This window comes from Rhincodon typus, chromosome 35 (genome assembly GCF_021869965.1).
Source record: "Rhincodon typus isolate 14 chromosome 35, sRhiTyp1.1, whole genome shotgun sequence".
Classification (NCBI taxonomy): Eukaryota; Metazoa; Chordata; class Chondrichthyes; order Orectolobiformes; family Rhincodontidae; genus Rhincodon; species Rhincodon typus.
In genome coordinates this window covers 7,674,523-7,694,474 of record NC_063366.1, presented here as the reverse complement: position 1 = coordinate 7,694,474, position 19,952 = coordinate 7,674,523, and the positions used below count along the sequence as shown (strand labels likewise).

Below are 19,952 nucleotides of genomic sequence, written 5' to 3'. Positions count from 1 at the left end.
GGAGAATGCTGTTCAAAGTTTGCGATTTGAAAGTTCGCAGCATAGTTTTGGATTGTAAACAATAAATTATTTAAAAAAGGAGCAAAATTCCAGATGAATTTGCTATCATGATGAGTTACTGCTTGAACTGTATGTACTTCTTTCACAATAAACATGCATACCACTTGGGCTTAATTTTGTTCAATTGACTAAAACAAAAACTAATGATTGTGTATACTGGTACAACCACATGAGGATTCTCTCTCGTATTATAGAGACACCAGTTCGAAAGCAGAACATTGCGTGTACAAAAGGTAAAGGGAGATTTTTACTACTGGCGAACATGGGGCAGCCGGTAATCATACAGGTTGAAAATATTTGCTACCCCATTCTTGCAATTGTTGGCGTTCCGGGTAAGTCACGGAAAATTACCGAACAAGTTATAGTTTATATTGTTTAACTTATTCATCATCTTTCTGCTACTGAAATATTGTGTTTCTTTCGACGTATTTAATTCTGGAAATAATTATCAGCATCAGTGAAATAATAACAGTTCTCTTATGACTGCCATGCAGCCAGAAGATTTATTTGAAAGCTTGAAAAGACGTTTTTTATATTCCTTCATAGGACATGAACATCGTTAGCTTAGCCATCATCAATACTCCATTCTTAATTGCCCCGAGGGCTGTTAAGAGCCAATCACATTGCTGTGTGTCTAGAGTCACAGATAGGTCAGTCTGGGCGAGGATAATGTCTTATCCTAAACGATATTAGTCAACCAAACTGTTTTTTTAAATAAGTGAGAATGGTTTGTCGCTTTTGCGTCCGCCCTTCTTTCATATTAAGTTTAAGTTTTAACCTTCGCTGCGGTGGAATTCCAATCCATATCCCTAGAACGTTAGCCTTGTGTTTGGATTCGTAAGACAGTTACATTGACACTGAGTCACAACTTTCGCCAATGTAATCTGAAAGTTGAATGTCAGTCACTTTGTTAATACCTGAGACGGAGACATTATAATTTTCAGAGAGAGAGAGAGAAAAAAAAAGCGTGTACAATTGCTTCCCCAAACGTAAAACCAAAATGTTTTATGTACACAACGAGCGGTCACAGAGAGACAAAGAGAGCGAGAGAGAGACAGAGAGAGAAAGAGAGAGAGACTGAACCATAAACAGACACACAGGCAGAGAGGCGGGGTGGGGGTTTGTGGGGGGGGGGGGGGGGGGGGGGGCGGGGGGGGGGGAGGGGGGGTGCCGCGGTGGTGGGGGTGGAGTAGAAAACAGTAAGCATAAGCATCTGTTTTCGGGAAAAAGAATCAGTTTGATTCAGAAACTGTGTCATAGTCTATAAAAAAAGGTATCAGATTCGCTGTGGATTTCCTGAATGGCATATGTAATACAGTTAACTTTCCACAATGGATTGAAAGCATAGTTCCACAGTTTCGGATTCCTGTGCTTACCCACATTCGTTTTTAGTAAATCTGTAGTAAATGAATGAGGTGACGTGCTTGAAACATAGTATGTTTTGAGGTGTCTGGACAGGATATGTTAAGGATAATTCCTATATTTCACAAGATGTAACAAATTTTACGGTGGGATCAGTGCTTGCGCTTCAACGTTTTATAAATTAAAGCAATGATTTGGCTGAAAGGACCAAAACTGTTATTTTTGCTGATAACTTAAAGATGGCTCTGAAATACAAAGGTGAAGTCAAAGTAACTATGCGACACTGGTCTGGGGAATTTATTCATCTCAACTGACTGGATGGCTGGTTCACAATACAGAGTGCTGCCGACAGCGCAGGTTTAATTCACGAGTCTGGGCACCATCAAGTTTCATTTCCTCAACCTTGCCACTCGCCTCAGGAAACAGTAACCTTATGTTTACTCATGATCAGTCATTTCTATCCAATGAGAGACCAAGAATACCATGAATTACAAATCATTACAAAGGGAAATAAATAGTTTGAAGAAGCGGACAGAGATCTGGCAATTGGAACATTAATGCGGGGGAGCCGTACGTTGTCCATTTTGACAATGGAGAATGGAAAACAAACATAGCATTTCATTTCAATTATGAGAGATGGCAGAGGTTTGAGATATAGAGGCATATGTGAGTCTCACTGCATGGATCACAAAATGTTAGCATGCACGTCAGTTCGGAATTATGAAAGCTAATAGAATGTTACAGCTTATTGTGAGGAAAAATTAACACACAAGTAATGATTCACTTACAAAGGCCTCAGGTGAGACAGGTCTGGAACACAGAGGACAGCGTTGATTTTTTTTTCTCAAGAGTATGCAAATACATTGGAAGAGAAAGTTTACTATCAGAAAAAGTTGAACCTTGTGCTTTCAAAATAAAATTTGAAGACTTGAGATTTGAATTTGCACGAATTTAGAAGAGAAGGTTTTGATTTGATTAAACACATAAGATTCTGTCAGTGGGTTAATATTTGAAACATGGTTCCTCTTGTACTGGAATGTCAAAATTGAAGTTTCTGTTTAAAAATAAGTGGTCACTAATTTCAGACAGAGATAAATAGGGAAAGTTGTGCTCAGAGAGGGACATGAGTCAAGGAACAGTCTTCTTTAAAGAAATGACAAAATGAATTTCATTGACGCTATTTAAGGACGAGTTTGTTACACTTTTCGTCTTATGCCTCACTGGGGACAGTGCTGTTAAGGTCACTAGGCAGAGTTGTCAATCGTGACGAGGATAGACTTAGACGACAGAAAGACATAATGAATTAATTAGATGAGTGATCAATGGTGAATGGAATTCAATGCGGTTAACTGTGAGGTTTTGCGATTGTGTAGGACAAATGGTGTGAGAGAATACATCTTCAGACACCATGAAACACCAAGTATTGGAGGGATTGTTTATGGCATGGTCACGGTCTTTTAAGGTAGCAAGACAAGTACATAAATTGGTTCATAAGTTCTATGAGATGCGGCTTTATCAGCTATGGCAAAAAGTTGGGAGATTATTCTGGATCTCCATAATGCGTTGGTTAGGCTGCAGCTAGAATATTGTGTGCAGCTTTGGAATCCACATTATAGGAGTGACGTGATTGCATTGGAGAGGTTACAAAGAGTATTTACTAGAACATTGCCTGAGTTGGAGATTTGTGATTGAGAGAGAGATTGGATAGATTGGGGTTGTTTTTTCTTGAAAGCGGAGGGAATTAAGTGGACAATGCTTCATTGAGATGCATAGAATTATGAGAGGCGTAGACATGGCAAACAGGAAGAAAGGTCAATGGAGAGGTCAATGACCATGGGACATTGATTTTACGTAACAGGCATGATGCTTAAAAGAGATGAGAAGTTTTTTTTTTACTCAGATGGTGGTGGGTATCTGGAATTCGCTACCTATAAGGATGGGAGAAGCCGAAATCCTCCTACCATTTACCAAGTATTTACCTGCGAATTTGCAATGTAAAAGCATACAATGTTTTTTTGTGAGCAAACTACTGCAGAGTGCTATCAGAATAAAAAGAAAAGTTGTTGGAAAAAACTCCAGTTCTGGCAGCATCTGTGAAGAGAAATCAGAGTTAAAATATTGGGTCTGGTAACCCTTCGTCAGAGCAGTTAAGCAGTTAGCACTGCTACCTGACAATGCCAAGGACTCGGGCTTGATTCCACCCTTGAACGTCTGTCTGTATGGAGTTTTCAAGTTCTCCCCATGTCTGCGTTGGTTTCCATCGGGTGCTCTGTTTTCCACCCACAGTCCAAAGATTTGCAAGCTAGGTGGATTGGCCATGCTGAATTGCCCATTGTGTTCAGGGATGTGTTGGTTTGGTGCATTGACCATGCTAGGTGCAGTGCTGCGAGGATAGGGTAGGGGAATGTGTCTGGTTGGGATGCTTTTGGAGGGTCAGTGCAGACTTGTTGGGCCGAATGTCCTGTTTCCACACTGCAGGGGATGCTATGGAACATGAAAAATACAGGACAGCATGTTGGGAATTGCAATAAGATCATGGCCGATCTGACTTCATCCTCAACTCCACAATCCATCATATCCCCGATTATCTTTCATACTCTTAATAATCATGAATGTATATACCTCTGCCTTAAAAAAATGTAAAGATTCTGTATCCATTGATAAAGGGAAATCCAAAGAGCCCCCACCCTCTCAGCGAAAACAAAATCAATTGCTTCATGTCCGTTTTAAATGTCTGCATACTGATTTTCAATATATCAACCCCTAGTTCTATATTTTCCCTTAAGAAGAAGTATCCTTTCAGCTTGCACACGATAAGTTCCCCTTAAGATCTTGTATGCTTCAGCTCAGTTACCTCCGAAATTTTGAAACTCCACAGGCAACAGGCCTAACATGTCTAACCCTTGCTCATAAAAATACACTTATTCCAGGCATTAAGTTAGCAAACGTTCTCTGAAGGGTTTCCAATGCATTGACATCCTTCCATAAATATGTAGTTCAGAATTGTACAGACTACACGTATTCGGTCACACCAATGTCCTGTTTAACTGAAGCTTCACCTCCCAATTGTCCCGTAAATTTCCCTCGCAATAGCGTATAACATTTGATTCGCTTTCCTGATTGTTTGCGACCGCTTCATATCATCGTTCTGTGATCCATACACTAGGACACACATATCACTCTGTAACTCAAATCCCTGCAACCTCTTATCATTGTCGATTTTTTAATTCGTTCTGTCAAATTGACAATTTCATACTTCTGCCATTATATTCTATTTTCTTAGATCTTTCCAAATGACTTGGACTAACTATGTCCCCCTTACAGCTCTTTATGTCCTCTTCACAGTATACATGTATTTGAAAATGATGTGTGAATCTGATGGCATTACAAGACAGAGCCATTTGCATTCTAAGTAACACAAATCCAATTCACTAGTCCAAACTAAGATGACACATAACCAATTAATTGTATCGAAGCCCTGCAGCTCTTGAAACTCCAGGCCTAAACGGCAATAGGTAAATAAATGATTCACTGGACAAGGAGGCTCCACAAATATCCCCATGCTCAATGATACAGCAACCCAAGAAAACTGAAACAGTTACAAACATCTTCTGTCAAGTGGAACTGTCGAATGCCTACTCCTGATGTCCTCAGCATCGCAAATGACAGCATGTAGTAAATTAGATTCTTCCAAGCGTGTTTGAGAAAGGACTCAAGGCGCTCAGTCCTGCGAGGTATATGGGTCGTAACAACTTTCCAGCAATAGTAGTGAAGATGTACGTTCATAAATTAATCCAGCCCCAAGTGAACTGGACTAATACAGATGCAAAACTAGAAATGTGGACTTTCTTCTGGGTATATCCAAACCATTTCAGCAGTATATATCCAATCATTCTAATCACTTACTCTGAATTCTCATAACGCTGATGGAACATGTCATCGATAGTAATATCAAGCTGAATTTTTTCACAGCTTAGGAATTCCAGACAAGAAAATGGCCTCCATTCCTTAATACCTGAGAAGACGCAAATAACCGATGTAATGGATTGCTATAAATTTGGATGAATGAGTACAGCTCGAAAGAAAATCATGAAGGTCACCACCATCCAGCCTAACACGTTTTCATTTGTGTGCACCACGTATACTATGCACTGCAACGACACTTGCGTTGGTCCTCCAAAAAATCATTCCTTATCTGCCACCTCTACCGTTTAGAAAGACAAGAGCAGCCAATGCATGGGAGCAGAGACACCTGCAGAGTTTCCTCCAAGCCACACGTTATTCTGATTTGGAAACATTTTGCAAATTTTTAATCTCTGCTTGAATATGTTAGTGGATGTACACTGTATGCAGGATATATACAGCACAAGACCTGCTGCCTCTCGAGGAGGCAGCTGACACAACCATTTCAACTGCTATAGGGGATTAGTACTCAATGGCAGTGCAACCAGCGACAAGCACATTATAGGAATAAAGGAACATCAAATCAACAATGTTTCCACGCCTTCTTCAACTCTATGGGGTGATTTGTCTATGTTCTATTTGTCAACGAATAAATAATAATTTATTCAACTTTTCCAGGACTTTACACACTTTCAATTCAGCTACCATTAACGAACTGAAGTTTGGCACTTTGCATATTCTTTTGTATCCTAGCATGTGCACCCCTGAGAGAACTAGTTTTAGCGTCATTTAAGAATGGTCTAATTGAAATTCTGTGCAAGGTTTTATGTACATTTCATTCCTGAATGACTCCTTTGCATATCCATTTCCTTCTCAGCTTCTATCCATTTTCTGCATCCCATTGAACAGATATGCTTATTCCTTCACGTTATTTACAAAAAATCTTTTCAGAAAATCAAATGATCTTGTAACTCCCAATGTCTTCATACACGGCAATGCATGTCGCTGCATCTCCTTTATAGTTCCCTTTTAAATCTCTAAATTAATTAAAGTCTTTTTGAATGTTTTGGTTTTCCTCACTGGAGCTTTGTGACAAGTGGTATTCAGCAAGGATCATTACAGGGACCTCATTTATTTGTAATTTATATATTAGTGATATCAAAAATGAACAGAATATAGATCCCGTGGACAGAGAAATGGTAGTCAGAGTTTAAATCAGACAAACCTGAGGTGATAAATTTTGGGAAATCAGATGCAAGACGGATGTTTACTGCAAATGGCTGGACCCTTAGCATTGACAAATAGAGGAATATTAGGGTCCAAAACCACAGCTCACTGAAAGTGGCAATGTAAATGGATAAGGTGTTAAAGAAGGCATGTTGCAGGCTGCCATTCATCTTTCGGAGCATTGCGTATAAAAAGCTGGTAAGTTGTGGTGCGACTGTATAAGAATTTGTTCAGGCCACATTTGAAGTCTGCAGTTCTGGTCGTCAGACTATAGGAAACAGGTGGAAGCAATGGAGATGGTGCAGAAGAGTTTTCCCAGGATGTTGCCTGAACTGGAGTATCTTATCTATCAGGAGAGGTTCTATAAACTTGGATTGTTTCTGCTAGTGTGTCAGAGGACTCGGGGCAATCTGACATAAGGATATACCATAAAGAGGGCGGATAGTATGAATCTCCTTCCTTGGGTGGAAATTTCAAATAGTAAAGGGCTTAGGATTAAAGTTAGAGGAGGAAATTTTAAAGGAGATGGACGTGGAAAGTGTTTTGCACAGAGGATAGTAGGTGTCTGGAACACACTGACAGCGGAGATGTAGAAGCATGTGCGACAACAAAGTCAAGAAGCATTTAGGCAGACGCATGAACAGGCATGAAATAGACAGCTAAGAATCATGTGCAGGCAGATGGGATTCGTCTAGAATATCATCATTTTCGGCGCAGATATGGTGGACTGAAGGTCCTGCTCCTGTTCTGCACTCTTCTATGTTCTATTTATGAAGAATTTCGACGATTTCTTTCAAATTCGGACGTCATATTCTGAGTTTCGAAAACACTTTTTTTGTATCTATGTGCTAAAGCATATTTGACTCAGGAAGATGATCACTTAGTGCCATTTGTTTCCTTTTCCATACTGGAAATTGACACGGAAGCCAAAGGCGTGCCTCTGCATAATTGTGGACTATAAATTCACATTGTCTTAAACAAGAAACAATTTAACATTTCAGGCACACATTCAACTTGAGTGGGTGCATGGTGCTGGCACCATCTTTGAAACTCTTGCTTTAAACGTTGGCAATTTGATTACACAGAGATAATATTGAATGAAATATTGGCAGAAAGTAAAAATAAACATGCTTGTATGGCGATGTCATTTTCTTCTCCACTACGACTATGCTACTGATTGGCAACATATATTACACATGCTTATTCGAAGAAATTATTAATAATTTCTCATAATTTTGGGATATATTATGATTAGTTCATTTCTTTGCTTTTTTGCAGCTAATCTGGTGACAATTATGATTCTATCCCGTGAACTTTGCGACCTTTCCAAATGTGTCACCCGATATTTTGTGGCAATGGCAGTGGCGGATCTATCAGTTCTGGTATTTGACGTAATATTCTATGAGATCAAAGATTACTATTTCCCAAATTTGTTTTTCAACTATACACCAATTTGCACTCTGAGCATTGTCCTGAATATGGCGTCTGTTGACTGTTCTGTGTGGTTAACTGTTGCATTCACCTTTGATCGATTTGTGGCTATTTCTTGCCAAAAGCTGCAAATAAAGTATTGCTCTGCTAAAACGGCAACCGTGGTTATAGGAATGGTTTGTTCCGTGAGCATTTTACAGACTGTTCCGACGTATTTTGCGTTTGAACCTCGAGAAATAATAGACAACCGACCATGGTCCTGTTCTGTGAAAGCCAGTTTCTATAAATTACCTCTGTGGATTGCATATCGGTGGATGGAAATTATTTTAACTCCATTTCTTCCATTTGTTTTGATATTACTTTTCAATGTACTGACCATTAGGAGCATTGTACAGACAAATAGAGTCACAAGAAGACTCAGAGGAAACGAAAAAGATCTGAGACATAATGATCCACAAATGGTGAATAGGAGAAATTCGATGATAATCTTAATGGCCATATCTGGAAACTTTATTATTTTGTGGACTGTAACATTGGTAACTTACCTACTTGTCCAATTTACAGATGTAACATTATTAGTAGCAAGTTACAATGACCCATTTACAATTCTGGAACAAACAGGCTATATGCTAAGGACTTTGACTTGCTGTACAAACACCTTTATTTATGCAGTTTCACAACGTAAGTTCAAAGATGAGCTTAAGAATTTGATCATGATCCCCATTTCTCTGCTAATACCTTTCTTTAAGTAAGTTGTTAATTCTGTGAACTAAACAACAAGCACAAATTTACTCTCAACATTTTATTATAATGGACAATGCAAAACAATACATTTTTAATGAACTTTGGCCAGCATTTCTTTGCATTATACAAACAGCAAGTCAAAACTATCGTCTTTGTTTATTTTGCTCTCTTCTTGAACTTCACAGTGCTTAAAATAAAAATTGCAATTATCTATCCTGCCATCCTAACCTCTCAGACAAACCTCAGTTAAAATTACACAGATACAGAATTGTTTGGCAGGAAGAATGAGCATGAAGTATTTTCCAAACTGTAAAAGGCTTCAGAAATCTGCAGTGGAAAGGTACTTGGGAGTGCTAGCGCGGGATTCTCTTAAAGTTAACATGTAGGTTCAGACAGCAGTTAGGAAGGCAAATACAATATTACCGCTCATTTCAAGAGGGCTAGAATTCTGAGGCTGATAAGGCTCTACTCATTCGACATTTGGAACAATGTGAGCAGTTTGGTGACCCCATATCTAAGGGACGGTGTGCTCGTGTTGAAGGAGTTGCAGAAGACTTTTAGAAGAATTATCCTGGAGGTGAACCATTTGTCATATGAAGTTATGGTTGAGGACACTTGTTTTGTAATCATGGACATTAGAATGGTGAGGGATTATCTAATTGAAATTTACAGAATACTGACGGGCCTGGCTAGAGTGGATATAATCTATATGTTTGCACGAGATATAGAGACGAGGACCTGAGAGCAGTGAGTCAGAGTGAAGGACTGATCGTTTACAAATGAGAAGAGTAGTATTTTTTTCCGGCCAGAGGGTGGGTAGTCTGCAGAATTCATTACCACACAAGGCTATGGAGGCCAATACATTGCACGTAGTTTGAAGACAGAGGTAAGTAGATTCTTGATTAGTCTGAGATTTCAAGGCTTAAGTGGTGAAGCGAGGAGAATCAGCTTGAGCAACATTTCAACATTACCAAACGGCATAGCTGACTTTGTGGGCTAAATGGTCTAAGGTTGCTATGATATCGTATGTTTTATGGTCTTCTGTCCCGTTTTCCAGATCACCAGAATTAGATGAGAAGTTGGATATTTGTATTTGTGTCATTGTGTTTTCCAATCCTTATGTTAATTAAACATATTCAGTACATATCTAAATTAATCATGGTCCTTCAAACCCGCAAAACAGACCATGGCTTTTGAAGTTACTGTTTGGATATTCCATTCGAGATGAAATCCAATACCATCAGAAATATTGATCTAGGGATAAATGACACATTTCCCATTTACAGCACATTGTAGCCATTTATTTGAACATTGCACCTGAGAAAACAAAGGAAATTTGTGGATCATTAAACCCCAGACTTTGGTTTTGCTTAAATACTGTATATGCCAAAAATCTAAAGTTGCAATAAAAAAATTCTGGATAATCTCAACAGGTTTGGAAGCTTTTGTTTACAGAGAAACTATGTTGCTGATTCCATTTTTATATTTTTTTCGAAACTGTGAGTCCTGAACTATTGAGATTTACCATTACTTGCTGCTTTTATTAAACATTATTCTTATGGAAATGCAACTTGTCTATTTCCGTTTCCATGAACATACACAGAAAAATAGTATGTTCCACTTTCTATTTCATCAGTTTCTGTTTGTAGACGAGAGTTCCAAGACCTTTTCTGTGCAGGACAGTTTGCATACATCACATTTAATGGGTTTGCTTTGTTATAATTCGAATATACCCGCCTAATGTATAAGTCTGAGCTAACTATGGGCTAGTAACATTATTTTTAAGTTGAGAATGTGTTAGTTCCCACATATACACTTAGTAGTGAAATTCAAAGAAGTACAAATAACGAACATTACTGTACAAAATTCAACAGTATGGCAATCTACGTTATCTGAATAAAGCATGTTCAATTGAATAAAATTAACTTGAAGTAAATATTGCTAACAGGCAAACAACGCACATCAGACAGCATTCGTCGTCAAGGCAATCCCTCACATTTTTCTGTGTCACTGGCAGTGACATTGTAGATCTGCAAATCTAAATTTAAACATAAAAAATTAAAAGAGATTTACATTCTTCCCTTTCGAATACCTAGCTTCAGAACTGCCCTGAACGCCACTCTTTCATAGACAATGTCAAACATTTTACCATTCTGGAAAATCAACATACTTTCCTTCAGTCCATTGGATTCTGGAAACTCGACTCATGCAAATAGTCATAGGCATGAATCCAACAATTCAAAGACAACCAGCTTCATCAAGAAGCAAAGCATCTGTTCTATTTATTCCCTATGTTGTATTCTTGTTCACCTGAACTAATAGAAAACTGCTTCTTGGTTTTTGAACACTTGGAGCATGAATTGAAGTAAAGAAAGCCTCGCTTATTGGTTTCTTTCGAGTTTCTTGAATGATTTTTTGAATTTTTATGAGCCCCGCATCTAATTCAAGCACTTGCCTGTACCTTCTGGCTCCTAAGTCTTCCCTTGAGTTTTAACGTAACAGAATCACCCCTAAGAACTTTTGGAACTTCACATTAATTGCAAAAAAAAAACTGTAGCCTTTGCATCAGTACGTCATGATAATAGGGCTATTTCGCCTCATTTTGATTCTCTCTCCGTCTTTCTCTCTCTCACTCTCTTCTTTTTGAAAATGATTATAAACTTTGAAAAACTCTTCATAAACCCTCCGTATCATTGAGTCAGCTGTTAAAACTCTTGCAAAACCTCCATCCATTGTGCCTAAGTAATATTGAATGCAACTAATAATTTACGACAGTTAACTGTGATAACCACCTACATGTATAATTTTCAATCATTTCTGGCTTAGACATTCTGATGTATCAAAAAATAAAGGATTTTATCGCAGGGTAGTTTTAAAATATGTGTCCTAATTTTTAAAATTTATTTTCTTTGAAACAGACAACCGAAACTCTGCAGTCCAATCACACTGAAAGTTTGAAAGCTTGGTAACAGAATCAGCGCATACAGAGCCTTGTTTGAAATTCAATACTCGATGTTGACCTTCCATTCTTGTTTTTTTTTCTGTATTGCATACTGCCAAAGCTAAATTGTTTCTCAAACAGTTCTTCACAGATTATCACATGCCACTTCTGCAACACTCTAATGAATGATTTGAATAACTGACCTGCAACAACTATCATTTTTAATGCTATCTTCTGTTTTCTTCTGTTTCTTACCTTAAATCTATGTCACTAGTCATTGATCCCTCCATTCCAATCTGTCTGCATAAATGAAACTCTCCAGCCCTAACAACATCTACGTAAATCACCCCTGCTTCCTCTCCAATGCAATCACCTCCCTCCAAGAATATGGATTGCAGAAGTCTTGGAAACCAAGTTATTCTTGTCTCAACAGATTAATCACCAGGCAATGCTAAGAAGTTCTGAAGTCCTACATTTGTTGAATACAATTTCGATCAAGTGAAACTGTAGTTTAATATTTCAGCGCTTTTCCTCTATACATGGAAAATTTTCAGTATGGTACTGATGTTGAGTAAAGCCAAATTTTGAACAATGTTTTTGTTTTAAAATGTAACTCAAATGTGTTATGTTCAATGTAAGCGGTGTGTGCTTTTTCATAGAACGGAAAATCAATCGATTCATGTGTTTATACTGCAAGAGTTTGCAAAATTGTTCTCTGCTTGTTTGCTGCTAATCATGTGACAATTTGATTCTCTCTCACGGACGTTGCAACCTCTCCAAATGCATCACCCGGTATCTAGTTGCCATGGCAGTGGCAGACTTAACTGCACTACTATTTTACGTAATATTTTAAGAGGTTGAGGATTTTTATTTCCATATTCGTTCTTCACCTACACGCCAAATTGCTGTCTGTACATCACTCTGATCATGGCTTCAGTTGACTGTCCTGTCTGGGACAATTGCGTTTACCTTTGATCGATTTGTGGTTGTTTGTTGCTAACAGCTGCAAACGACATACTGCACCGTTAAAACAGCATCTATGGTTATAGCAGAGGTGTGCTCTTTATGCAGCTTATAGTCTGTTCCGGCCTATTTTGCAGTTGAACCACGAGAAATAATTGATAATCTACCATGATCCTGAAATGTCAAAGCAAACTTCTATACCTCCCCTATATGGCAGACATATTGGTGACTTGATGTGAGTTTAACTCCATTTGTGTCATTTGTTTTAGTAATATTATTTAATGCAGTGACCGTCAAGGATATTCTACAAGCTAATAGAGTGCGATGTGGACTCTGACGAAGAACTGGTGACGAGAATCACAATAATCCAAAAATGGAGACCTGCAGAAACTCAATGATTATTTTGCTTGCTATATCTTGCAACTTCATAACGTTACGGTTTTATCAGTTATATCTTACGTATCTGTGCAAGTTACAGTTGCACAATTATTAGTAGAATATTACAACGATCCACTTACTATTCTTAAATAATCTGGATACACGCTAAGAGCTTTGTGCTGCTACATGAATACATTTATTTATGTCGTTTCCCAGCGTAAATTCAAAGAAGAGCTTAAGAATGATATTCTTTTAAAATTCATTCACGTGATGAGGGCGTCGCTGGCCAGGCCTAAATTTATTGCCTATCTGAGAGAGCAGATAAGAATGAACCACGTTGCTGTGGGTCTGGAGTAACGTGGAGGCCCGACCAGGTAAGGATGGCAGTTCCCTTCTCTAAGGGACATTAGTGAATCAGATAGGCCTTTTCAACAATCAGCAATGGATTCACGAACACCATTAGACTCTTAATTCCAAATATTTATTGAAATCAAATTCCACCATCTACCGGGGCTAGATTCAAACCTGCGTCCCCTGGGTTTTTGGATTAACAGTCCAGTGATATTACAACTAGGCCATCGCCTTCCCATTGAATAGCCTGTCACCGCAATGACGTTTTCATTTAAGTAAGATAGATTACATCATAGAAATCAATTGATGAGAGAAGTTATAAACTTAATAAACTCCCACGATATCAAATTATGTCTCATTATGGCACTCCTACCAGGTTTCTGTTCCCATGAAGTATTGGTAAGTTCCTAAATGCTCTAAAAAAGGTTGTTCTTTAGCTTTCAGCTTATCCATTCCCGTCCCCAACCCGCCATGCAAAGTAAATATAAACATTTTCTTAACATGGAAATAGACACAGAAATATATTCTGTTTGCTTGTTCAGACATATTGGAATTAAATGCAGAGCGGTGCATTTCTTTACCTACATACGATTGTTTAATTCATTTGCTAATTAAAGCATCATGGGTGCATGTGGAAATTGTTAAACACGATTGAAGTGACAAAGAAGGACGTTGTTTTTAGAATTATCACTGGGCTTAAATCAACAGAAGAAATTCGGTACTTTCAGAACAGCATGTATATGTTAACATAGTGATTATGTTGAATAAGTAGGGCTATTGAAAAGGCAGTAAACAAAGTCATGCTCGGGGGCTGGGCTTGTCGGTTGTATGCAGGGTTAAAAAAAAGGATATGATAATATTTCAAGTCAACTATTTTGATGATGATACCTACTGGTTTAAAGAAAGATACAGAGAGTACAATCATAAGACGACGGCAGCAAATGGGGGAAGAATAAGGAACATTTCTGAATATTGCAAATATTTTTAAATGAAGTCATGTAGTATGCAGAGGAGCATAAATAGATTACTGGCACGGATTAGTATTAATGATTATGATGTTATAGTCATTGCGGAGACATGGGAATAGGGACATCAACATTGGAAACTAAATGTACCATGGTAGGATGACGATAGGATGGAAAGTAGAGTTGGATGGTGGGTTAATTCTGTTTGTATGAGATGGATTTCTGTGATAGCAAGAATTTGTCTTGAATCTGATCATGTAACATCCATATGAATGAAGGTAAAAAATAACAACAATGAAGACAATGGTGAGAGTAAACTAGAGGCCTTAACTTTTGCAGTTCTGTAGGACACAAAAGAAATAATGACATAAGGACGGCATGCAAAAAAATTGGTGCAATAATCACTAGTGGCTTGAAGATTAACGTAGATTGGGAAAGTAAACGCCTCAAAGGTAGCATTTAGGAAAACAAAATATCGTGTGTAAAGAACAGATTAATGTCTACAACAAATTGTACAAATCAGTGAGCATGTTATTTTCAAAATGGCAGTGATTAATGAGAAAGATTTAACTATTGTTCAAAACGTAAGACACCCAATAATGAACAATGCAGTTACATGATGCTTTAGCGGTTACTGAAACTTATATTGTGAATCAAGGAATTGGATGCATATGTGGTTACATTTTGTTATGCACATTGTACTACTGCAATTTGCTAGGAGGTCAAATGGATAAATGATATTTTGTGACGATTCACACCACGGTGTCAGTTCTACTTCTGTCTACTGTTTACAGTTCCAATGTGAAAACAATATGCAAGTTGTAGAATGGCCCCTAACGAAAGTGTGAACTGTCAGAAGACATTATTAATCAGAAGCGAAACAGTATTGCTGGCACTAACCACATACCAGAAGAGGTTGTGCCTTTACTTGTGATGGTTTCTCCACATTATTCCAGGTATGAGATTTAAATGTGAGAACATTCCCCAAGTCTAATCACGAGTGATTATTGCATACATATTTTATAAATGTTGAAATTTTCTTATTGATTCGTGCCATCTCGGCACCTGTAGCTTGGTCAGCATCTATTCTCCATCCATAATTTCCCTACAGGAGGTAGTGCAGAGAATTCTTCCAGAATATCTGCAGTTGGTGCTCTGTTGAGCTGATTTGGAAGACACGATGTTCCACCAATGCCAATGAAGAAACAGTGATACAGTTACATGTCAGATGGTATATGTCGTGGGAGGGCTCTTGAGGATCCTGGTATTTCCATGCAAGATGTTGCTCTGTCATTCTGCGTGGTACAAGAGGAGAGTAGGAGAGGTTGGCCTAAGAAATTCCTGTTGCATTACCCCTGTGCATCCCTTTGATGGCACACTGTTTCCAATTCAGGGACAAGATTTTACATGTGAATAACCTTGTTGGACCCCTGGTTCTAATTATATTCATTTATGTCATTTAAATTTCGAATAAAAATAACAAATGCCGTAGTGAAATTGATTCTTTGTGTAAAGGGGCAGTTAAAATGTGATAATTATGTAGAGTTTCCATTGACTTGGGATACTTTGGGGTGGTTCCTTAGGTGTAATTTAACATACACTGCTGTCTGCAATGAAAAAATACACTCCTGAAAATGTAACAGATATCCTGCCAATTTAGTTACATAGTATCGGAAAGCAAACCTCTTGTTGATTTGTTTACCATTATTTGAGACAGTGTCTACTGGTAGCGAGGATAGTGACTCTAACTATGTGTAAGAAGACATGGTTTCAAGTTACACCTGTTCCAGAGATATGTAATAATATGTTTAAACATTTTGATCGGAAAATACGTTTAATATCGTTAAGGAGTTTCATGTCTCTTAGTTCGCCAGTTTCTTTATACCTTGTTAATTGCATTAATTAAATAAGGAGGAGATATAGAGGCAATTCAAACTGGGAAACAGTAAGGTATGCTCTTAAAATTACAAGTAAGATAGTTTTGACTGGAAGAATTGACATTTTGGTAGAAGTGCTGACTTACGGTAACTGAATAAAATTTTATGTATCTCAGTCATGAAGCTTAGAAAGTATGATCAGGATCAGAATACCTTTTATTTCCAATCCTGGGTGAACAGATGTGTGCTGAGGTTTTGAAGCGCTGTCCCTGTGTACCATATGTATGAAGGATTTTGGTAACAAGAAAATTGGTAACTGCTCATATAAAACTGAGGGTGTTACCAAGTCGGGACCAAGATTATGGATGGTTTTGAGTCTAAGGGAGCCAGGGTGTGTGTGCACACAGTGTGGTACTTGGTGGAACTTTCTAAGTAGGGTTTCAGGGCCATGGCTGTTCCCAAAGATCACATCAGAGCGAAGTGGTGCTGATCCTTTGAAGGAGGACGTGAGTAATCAAGGTTTGGATCATAATGTTCAACTGTAGAAAAAGGGTGTTCATGCAGAGTGTAAAAGTAAAGTGTAGGACTTGTGCTAGCATCTTTAGGGTTAGAAACTGGGAGAGGCTGGCAGAGCTTGTCAGTTTAAAACTTATTGAAGCACCAGGCAACATGATCCCTTAAACATACTTAGGTGAGTATTAAAATAATATAGTTAAAACCCTCCTATCCCTCCAATACTATTTCAGATTTGGGGATATTTTCAGATGAATTCAGCCGCTGGCCATTTATATATTGGACACAATCTCCGTTGGCAAATCCTACAGCTTCGAATATGATGGGACCTTGGCATGGCCCCATTGCCAAACTCCAATCACGCTGAGACGATAACAATCTTCAGGCCTTCCCAACTATGCATTGGATTATTGCAACAGATATAACAAAGTGGAGTGTCAGGCCATTCAGTGTCTCAAATCTGTTTGTCCATTCATAAAGATTATTATTACTATGAGATTAAAATCCAGGCGTCCACGTCTTCAAAAATGCATTGATAATCTTCAAATTGGAGACATAAATCGGTGATAGATTTGAACTTGAAGATTGTTGTAATATCAACTTTCCTCTAATGTCGGGGATCCATGCATTCCAGAAGCTTATGCTATATAATGTTTCATCGTTCTATTTTGGAAGAAGTTTTCATATTATCCAATTGTACCAGTGTCCTGAACACACAAAATAATTCAAATAGATGTTTTTGTTTGCTTGTTTTGTATTTACCAGTTCTCGTGAACAATTGAAATCTTTTATACCCGTTTTAAACCTTTGTGGTTTGACGTAATAAAAATCTACATAATGTTATTTTCTGAATTGAAGGTTTGATATATTCTGAACTCTAGAAATTATGTTCAAAAGGGTGTAACACTGAACAGAATATAATGCTGCTTTTGTAGACACTGTGTTTATGTGGTGAGTGCAGCTTAGTTTCTGATCAATAGTAAACTGCAGGATGTTGATAGTAGGGTATCATGATCACAACACAATCGGATATCAAGTGAACTTGTTAGTTTGTCTCATATTGGTGAGGGTCGCAGCTGGAATTTGTGTATCACGGATGTTACTTGTCACTTGTCAGCCCAAGCCTGGATATTGTCCATATCTTGTTGCATTTGAACATGGACTGCTTCAGTTTCTGAGGAGTCGCAACATTGTGCAATCATCGCGAACATCTGTACTTTTGACCTTATTATGAAGCATTTTGAAGATGGTTGAACGTAGGACTCCACCCTGAGGAACTCGTGCAGAAATGTACAGGATATGGATGATTGAGTGGCAACAACCACAATTGTCTTTCTTCGTGTGTTATGACATCTGTCTCTTGTTTTTTATCCATTCATATATCGAAACTTTTTGTTACCTATGCAGAGATCTATGTGGTGTCTAACAAATATCAAAAGGAGTATGGAAGTATTTGCGAAAAGCTCGCTACAACAGATGCATTTAGATAATATTAAAGACTTACGTATTAATAACTTGAGCACCAAAGTCATCCACTGCTGATTTTAAAGAAATTAAAGAAGAAGATGGTTGTCAGTATTAGAGCTTATTTTTGATACAGAATCTAGTGTAGTCCACGTCGAGGTACCAATCGTTGTTCATGCTTTGTCCTGTTTGATGTTTTAAAGTAATAGATATGAGGGGAAAAGGGAGCATGGAAAAGTCGGTCTTGACATCCAAGTAATTGTGAAATTAGGAACAATCAAGAGAGCGAAATAATAATTTAAGTGATTTCCGACTGTCCAGACTGTTCGGTAGTTTACCTCTAGGCAACTTCCCAGGCTTGAAGTTTGCTGAATAGATTTAAATTTCGACAATTAGTACTGGATACGAGTCTCAGACTTTTAACACCCTGATTTAGCGGAAATGGTTTTAATGCAACTGCAATGCAATAAGTGCACGACACAAATAACGATATTGTTTCTTCAGCAATGTGGCCCCTGTGACTCCTTAGCGGTTAAAACGGTCTACTGGTGTGACCCCAATGGGAATGAGAATTTGAGCAATTCGCAACAGGGTAATGTTTCCATCTGGCAGCATTGGATGAGAGGTTCGTTAGGCCTTTCTGGACGCAGGAGTCTAACATTTTCTTTTTGATTGTTTTGTGGTGCAAGAAGTGTCGGAGAACATTAATTGAAATTCAAAGCTTATACAGTGTAAGCGAAATACGTTATGGGAGAATACTTTTTTTAATACACTTCTGGTTATCAACGTGTCAGCAAGAGTAGCATTATTGATTTGTATGCATGTGGTTAGGAAAGTTACTGATTCTTGAATATAATATAGTGCAATGTTTCAAAGAATACAAAGAGCACTTGCATTCCTGTATGAGGTTTATTACTTCTACTATAATCATTAGATATATTACTTCTTAGCTTCACACGGGTATATTTCAAGTTTGCTGAATCACGTGTGTTTCTTTCCTGCATGTTGAATAAATCCTGACATTCCACAATAAACCAAAGTAAGGTTAAAAACAAAAGCTGTTCTGTTCCTAATACACGCTACATAGATAACAAATTAGTCTTGTTTCTGTCTAAACCGTTGCCTTCCTACCGCAATATTATTCAAAATTATTCCTTACACCGAATTACGTTGCCATTTTGTTCAGCAAATTCATTTTAAGCATTTTAACTCGATTATGAGATACTAGCGGGCCGACTAAATGACTTCTGATTATTTTTCATTCCATTTTCCCGACATATTTGCCACTTTTTAGCCATTGTGATTGGTCTTGATAGAACCTTTTTCTCGCAGTCAGCACTTAATCTAAACAGCATGATCGCAGAATAAATAATTAGAAACCGGTTTCTCATACAAAATTACAATTCTAGGCCCATAAAGGCATACACACCTTTTTTTTTCTAGTGATTTTTCACAAGAAGAAATAATCATAAGTCCTCCAGTGAATAATTATTGTATACCTTTCAGCGCAAAATTTGTGAATAAACTCAACCATGTTTAAAAGATGAGTTAGACTAGCCCACTGATAGATTTAGTTTGTGTTTGAAGGAGGATAAAACTTTGTTTTGCAGATTCTCCTAGTTTTTTAACCAGCACTGATGCGTAGCACAGATTTCTAGATATAAAGTAAGAGAGTTCACAGATGAAACAGTGTTTTTTTTTATTGCAATGATAATAGTTAACAACATTATACTAGATCTCGAAAAGTCCATTAACGTCGCAACATTTTCTTTT

The 19,952-nt window shown here is 37.8% G+C and overlaps 1 protein-coding gene across 1 annotated transcript; it reads left to right on the top strand.

Annotated features, from left to right (window-relative positions):
* Positions 1-322: 322 nt before the first annotated feature.
* On the top strand, positions 323-9,857 carry LOC125486930 (probable G-protein coupled receptor 139). The gene is made up of 3 exons (XM_048616487.1): positions 323-392; positions 7,831-8,731; positions 9,785-9,857. Exons 1-3 carry the CDS (start codon positions 323-325, stop codon positions 9,855-9,857), a joined length of 1,044 nt encoding a protein of 347 aa, XP_048472444.1.
* The last annotated feature ends 10,095 nt before the right edge of the window (positions 9,858-19,952 follow it).

Excerpts from the sequence above, each read along its gene's own strand:
- LOC125486930 (XM_048616487.1), top strand. The coding sequence starts at position 323 with ATGGGGCAGCCGGTAATCATACAGGTTGAAAATATTTGCTACCCCATT. Across the intron at positions 393-7,830 it reads TGCAATTGTTGGCGTTCCGG|CTAATCTGGTGACAATTATG; the intron begins GTAAGTCACGGA and ends GCTTTTTTGCAG. Across the intron at positions 8,732-9,784 it reads CTGCTAATACCTTTCTTTAA|ATCACCAGAATTAGATGAGA; the intron begins GTAAGTTGTTAA and ends CCCGTTTTCCAG.